A 6,669-nucleotide genomic window follows, 5' to 3' on the forward strand; every position below is an offset into this window, starting at 1 on the left:
AATTAAAAACAGCAGGGAACAGATGTCTTTACCTCATTGTCTCATTCATCCCCTTTTGGACAGTGAAAATGCTTTGCTTGCTCAGAGGAAGAGAGGCCTGGAAAAACTGGGAGAGGGTCTCCAGGGACATCTTGCTTTCCGGCCCCAGTTGGCTTCCGTTCCCGCAAGCTTTGGAGAGGGTGATCTGCACAAGGTAGAAAGCAACCCAAGTCAAGACAACGGAGCCACTATTGTATTCGGTGACTGAACCCTCAACACTTTAGGGCAGGGGGTCTTCAAACGTGGCCCTTTTATGACTTGTGGACTTTAACTCCCAGAATTCCTCAGCCAGCATGCCTGGCTGAGGAATTCTGGGAGTTGAAGTCCACAAGTCTTAAAGTTGCCAAGGTTGAGGACTCCTGCATTAGGTGACTGAAGGCTCTGTTATCTGATTGGTCCTTGGGCAGCATCCCTTTCCCGCATCCCTCAAAGCCACCACTTTGAACCATCTGATCAATTAGGGCAGGTCCTTCTTAAGTTTCTCCCTCTGCCTGTTAAGCCTTTGGGGGGGGGGGGCTCCTGCCTCTTTTGTCTGATTGTGTCACGGGCAGCATCTATTCTCTTCGCCCACTGAAGTCATGCTCACGTATCTTTACAAAACAAAAACTTCAGATCCAGGATCCGATGACCATACCTGAGCTTCCCAAGACCCCTTGGCTGCGTAGTCCCTAAGTTGTCTGAGGCTCTGAAGGTATCTACCAGGATCTGACATCTGTAAGAAACGAAGGAAGTCATCACACCTTCTTCTCACGGGGCTCTAAGGAGAGCCACCTCTTCCCAGGAGACCCTTGGCGTTGCAGCCTCTTACACCGAAGAAGACTTTTTGAACTCACAGCAGCTTTATGGTTATTTTCCCACAGGAGGTAAGAGCTGTGCAAGCAGCCTTGCTTTGAGGACTCTTCAAACATCTCCAGAGCTTCTTTCCTCTTCTCTTCGTCCTAATAACAGAAAGGAGGAAGGTGGGGGACATGGCTTTGTTCTGGGATCACATCACAATGCAGTCCTTTTTGAATGGGCCCTGGATACAACTTTGTCAACAGTCCTGGCTTTTGTTTTAAGTTTCAAGGTATATATAGCTGCCAAATTCACATATGGGACCATTAAACACACAAAATAAAAACACACAGCAGCTCACCATCATAAAACAGCCACAATCTGCCTGGCTGTATCAACCTGGGGGGTTTGATACACTCTGGGCCCCTTTGATTAAACAATGTCATCTATGGGGATCTTGGGAACAGGAATATGGGCTATGATGGTGCTAAAAAAAATAATCTCATTATCAATGCTCGCAGTTGATCTTCCCTCATCATGAGATTACCATTAGTCAAAATGTGTTGTCCTGTGCTTGAGCTGTTATTCCCCCCCCCCACTGCCCTACCTAGCAGAGTGTAGAGTTTGGAGAGGAAGGGATTACAAGAGAGTAAGCAGGCACACAAAGGGGAATACACTGGGATGTTTTGCATAGTGTGTTCACAGCTGCTGGTGCCAGCGCATTCCTGTGGATGTGTATTCCTCATTTTGTGTCTGCTTACTTTCTTGTAATTCCTTCCTCTCCAATAAATGTAAATACGGAGATTAACTCTCTTGTTAATTATCCCGGCGCTAGAGTAAGTATTTCAAAGGTCAGGGGAGTAGGAAAAACAGAAGCTGTCACATTCATGTGATTTTTCCACTTAGCAACTGCTTCACACAATGATCAAGTTGCTGCCCAATTATAGTTGCTTTCAAGAGGCAACTTATTTTGTTACTGTCATTTAGAGCATCAAAACTCAAACGATACTTCCAACACGTGTTTGCACACTAGACAAGATAATGACAGGCTATACATACAGGAATATATTAAAGTGGTCCTTACCTCGAAGAGATTCAAAACTTTTGCCAAACAGTATAGAATCGATCCTCGCTGAGTCTACAGAAAAATCAAAGTCAGATGGTGTGTGGAAGACATATTTAGCATAAAGAGAAGCTAGAAATCAACATTTTCAGAACTGTCTTGTGTTTTTTTCCCCCTTTTGAGCTTGCAAAGACTCTTTTTCATTACTACTGCAAATTAACCTGTTAACAATCAAGTAAAGATGTTTATTGGGCTGAGCCAACCCATTCTAGTTCAAAACAATATTGCCACTGTTCAGAAGTTCTGGAGAACTTTTTAAGAAGATAGATTTTTGGAAAAACACGCAATAAGCTCAGGGGCTTGACAAATTTAAAAAACCTTGATTGTTGCAGAGAGACAGGCTGAGTCAAGGGCAGGAGTCAAATGGAGAATTTGTATGGAATTCCTACATGGGCACAAGAGGGTGAAGTCTGACTCCTCTTGAATGCCATTGAACCTTACAAACTGAGTCTAGAGAATATTTATATATATAGGCTTGAGCAAGAAAGCAACTAATTGAATATAATAATAAAGTTGGCAGGAACCTTGGAGGTCTTCTAGTCCAACCCCCTACTCAGATAGGAAACCCTATACCATTTCAGACAAATTGTTGGCCAATCTCTTCTTAAAAACTTCCAGTGTTGGAGCATTTACAACTTCTGGAGGCAGGTTGTTCCACTGGTCAATTGTTCTAACTGTCAAGAAATTTCTCCTTAGTTCTAGGTTGCTTCTCTCTTTGATTAGTTTCCATCCGTTGCTTCTTGTCCTGGCCTTCAGGCGCTTTGGAGAATAGCTTGACTCCCTCTTTATGCATGGATCTTGTTGTTTGCACCTGGTACTGATTTAGATTACACTTTTATTAGCTTTGGAATATATGCTTGTAGGTTCCTTGATCTAGTGAAAATGTATCAGTCTATATTCTGAAATAAATGAGGACTAGAAACTTAAAGACTGTCAGTATTTGCACTGTGTGGCTGGTGTAGTACTGCTGCCTTGGTCATATTGATGATCCAGATTATTGTGCCCATTCTAGGCAAAAACAAGTCCTGCAAGAAGGGCGAATCGAAGTCTGAAAGACACAGAACAAAGGCAGCTTACTTTTCGCTGCTGACACTCTCTCCGGAGGCTCTCGTACACCACGGCTTTGCAACAGCTCCCGCCCAGAGACCAGGGGGGACGGATGAACAGCCAGACAAAAGGCACCGCGGAGACGTTCAAGCACTCGGCCAGGCTGAAAAAGTGGGATGCCTTCAGCCCGTTCACTTCCGCACGGCCTTCATCGGAAACAGATGCTATAAAAATAAAATAACATAAAATAAAAGAGGGGGAGATGATCAACCGGGATGCAGGATGAAATTTCAACTACCGGCTTGTGGACCGTTAAGTTCCATAACTGTGGCTCTGCTGTAGGGTAAGGCGCAAGAGATCCATAAAGCGGGGCCCTCCGTTCCTGGTGTTTTCTGCCCACCCCAGTAGGTCTGGCAAGGTGGGCACTTTCCTGGTTTCTTTGGTGAAACAGGGTCACTGGTGGGGCCTTGGAAGCATGCCTTCTGCCAGAGATTTGGATGGCCCTGACTTGGTTGGCCTTCGGGAAAATGGGAAAGAAAGAAAAAAAGAAAGAAAGAAAGAAAGAAAGAAGAGGAAAGAAGGAAGGAAGGAAAGAAATAAGAGGAAGGAAGGAAGGAAGGAAGGAAGGAAGGAAGGAAAGAAAGAAAGAAAGAAAGAAAGAAAGAAAGAAAAGGAAGGAGGAAAGAAGAAAGAAAAGAAATTGAGAAAGGAGGAAGGAAGGAAGGGAGAAGAGAGGGAGGGAGGAAAGAGGAAGGAAAGGAGGGTAGAAGAAGGAAGGAAAGGAGAGAAGGGAGGGTAGGAAGGAGAAAGAAGCAGAAAGGAGGGAAAGGAGAGGATGCAAGAAAAGAGAAAGTAAAGGAGGAGAGGGAGGGAGGGAGGGAAGGGCAGTGATTTAGCTAAAGGCTTCTTTTTCAGACTTGTACATCAAACTCAGCTACAAATCAACTTATTTGTCACAACCAAGGTCCTGCGGCAAGCAACGTCGGGCATGGCTCAAACTGGCAGTCCACAACAACTGTCTCCAAAGTGGGGTGCACACACACTTACGGCCTTCATTGTAGAGGTAGGCTATTCCAAGTTTCACAGCAGCTTCAAAGTTACCCTTTTCTGCAGCCCTGCAGGAAAACAAACAAACAAAAGCAGACTCGTATTTTGGAGGAATTCAGAGCTCAGTAAAATACAGGGAGCAGTAGAAGAAATCTGGACATTTGTGCTGCGGGATTATTCTCCCCTCAACTATCCTAACTAATGCATTTGTTGCTAGGCCAACCAACATCACCCGAGAGAGGGTGAACATTTGAAAGATCAAAGACTTTTGTTTGCACTAAAACTCATTGTTCTGTCCAGTGATGTTGTTGTTGTTGTTAGTTGCGAAGTCGTGTCCGACCCATCGCGACCCCATGGACAACGTTCCTCCAGGCCTTCCTGTCCTCTTCCATCTTCTGGAGTCCATTGAAGCTCACGCCTCCTGCTTCAGGGACTCCATCCAGCCACCTCCTTCTCTGTCGTCCCCTTCTTCTCTTGCCCTCCATCTTTCCCAGCATCGGGCTCTTCTCCAATGAGTCCTTCCTTCTCATTAGGTGGCCAAAGTACTTGAGTTTCAACTTCAGGATCTGGCCTTCTAAAGAGCAGTCAGGGTGGATCTCCTCTAGGACTGACCAGTTTGATCGCCTTGCAGTCCAGGGGACTCGCAGGAGTCTTCTCCAGCACCAGAGTTCAAAGGCCTCCATTCTTTGGCGCTCAGCCTTTCTTGTGGTCCAACTTTCACAGCCATACATTGCAACTGGGAAAACCACGGCCTTGACTATACGCACTTTTGTTGGCAGGGTGATGTCTCTGCTTTTTAGTATGCTGTCTAGATTTGCCATAGCTTTCCTCCCCAGGAGTAAAAGCCCCATGGACAGTACCAGTGATAATATCTAGGCATAAATACATACAGGTAATCCTCGCTTTATCAGTCGGCCACTTAGCAACTGTTCTTGCGTAGTGCGAGGCAGCTGGTGGATTTCCCAAGTTCTAAAAAAGTTACCTTTCGAAGATTTTCAAGTTTCTCGGGGAAGGCCACTCTTCTTGAAAGCTTGCACAGGCCCAAATGCAGGTGTGGTTATCTATAAGATACTTAAGATGAGAATGCACCTGGAAGAGAGCGAAGCAGACTGTAATAGCCAAGGAATCCTCAAATAAAGGCAATTAATGTTCAGCCAGGTGGAATATCCTGAGAAACAATTGTACAAGACCGGAAGGACAGATTATGCTGTTTGCATCGTGGCAACAGTCCGCGATGCAAACAGGCAACAATTTGGGGCTCAACTGTGGTCGTAATACAGGACTACCTATAGAGTAAGAATACCTACGTCGAAAATCTATCTGTCTATATAAATAAAAATGTAAATGTTCGTTTGTTCAAAATCTTAAATCTCCGAAAGTTCTTCACCGATTGCTTTGACATTTTGACACAACGTTGCATTCGAATACGCGCGTGTTTTTATATAACCTACTATTATATAGATGTCACACCTGTGACAGGTAAAAACATGCTTTCTTTGAAAAACAGCGCCATCTGTTGGACGTAAAAGCAACACACGCTTTTACCAGGCTGAGCCACAGCAACGCGTGGCCGGGTACAGCTAGCGCAAAATAAAATAAAAGGTTTTCGACTTACAGCTCGGAGGGAAAGGATGTCTTCTATAGGAAGGCCTTTGAGAACATGGAAGAGAATGTCTTCTGGAAGACACAGCAAGGTCAGGATTCGGGGTCTCTTCTTCACCCTTCTCTTAGAAGGGACCGGGAAGCACCGAGAGCATCGGCAGTGGGTGACTGCAACGAAGACGGTGAGAGAAAATATGAGGAACCATCGGGCGCAAAGAATCAGAACCATCCATTAAGGTGCAGCTCAGAAGATTTATTGGTCAAGCCCCAAAACCAGAATCCAGTCAACTGAAGTTTAATATTAAAATTGGTGCCAGAATGAGGGGTCAGCGGAATTGAGGAGTTGAATTTGGAATGTTTGTGGCTACGTAACGATTCTTGGCTAATGACTTGCTTAACTCCGCCCACCGCTCTGCCTGCTCCTCTCCTACAGGAACTGATGTGGAAGCAGTAGAACTCCCAAGCTGGATGACATCGCCAGGTCTCCAGTTTCTTCTAAAAAACTACTACGCCAAATCCCACAATGGATTTACTACTAGCATAAAAATGCCGTGCCTCTTTATCTGAGAGAAAGCTCTGCCAAATTCAGCGTGACTTTTCTTCTGAGCGAAGACGCACAGAATTGGACCCATTTCTCTGACTGACGGAAATAAAGCAGGAACACATGTCGGCATTTAGAAACAGGGAATCCGGCCCACCCTTTCGAATTCTTTACCTGCCCGTGTCAACGATCAGGCGGATCAACTGGATCTCTTGTGTTAGAAGCTATCCAGCCAGCGAACCTGGCCCACCCTTTGTAAAATGATCTGTCCTGGAATTTTAACAAGGCAGGACGAGACTCCAGGAAGTTTGCAAGAGACACCGTGATTTCATAAGACTCCTAAGCCGTTGCCGAAAAGTGTCTTTTTTTTTTTTTTTTTTGCTAATTATGGGATCGCCCCAGATTGTGCAATAGCAAATCATTGCTAAAGGAGGATTGCCAAATTTCAGCTGACTTTAAAATGGGCAAGATTGGCAATTTTATACATTTATATCCT

At 44.9% G+C, this 6,669-nt stretch overlaps 1 protein-coding gene across 1 annotated transcript in view; it reads right to left on the reverse strand.

Annotated features, from left to right (window-relative positions):
- The window catches only part of CCNF (cyclin F), a 16,427-nt gene extending 10,566 nt beyond the window's left edge, over nt 1–5,861 (reverse strand). The window contains exons 1-8 of the mRNA XM_015826949.1: nt 5,646–5,861; nt 5,013–5,119; nt 4,031–4,098; nt 3,014–3,207; nt 1,898–1,951; nt 873–977; nt 674–751; nt 33–184 (exon numbers count right to left, since the gene is read on the reverse strand). Coding sequence (XP_015682435.1) covers nt 33–184; nt 674–751; nt 873–977; nt 1,898–1,951; nt 3,014–3,207; nt 4,031–4,098; nt 5,013–5,119; nt 5,646–5,861 — 974 coding nt within the window. The remainder of the gene's footprint in view (nt 1–32; nt 185–673; nt 752–872; nt 978–1,897; nt 1,952–3,013; nt 3,208–4,030; nt 4,099–5,012; nt 5,120–5,645) is intronic.
- Between the last annotated feature and the right edge of the window lie 808 nt (nt 5,862–6,669).

Source organism: Protobothrops mucrosquamatus, unplaced genomic scaffold (genome assembly GCF_001527695.2).
Source record: "Protobothrops mucrosquamatus isolate PMUCROS unplaced genomic scaffold, P.Mucros_1.0 scaffold3398, whole genome shotgun sequence".
Lineage (NCBI taxonomy): Eukaryota > Metazoa > Chordata > Lepidosauria > Squamata > Viperidae > Protobothrops > Protobothrops mucrosquamatus.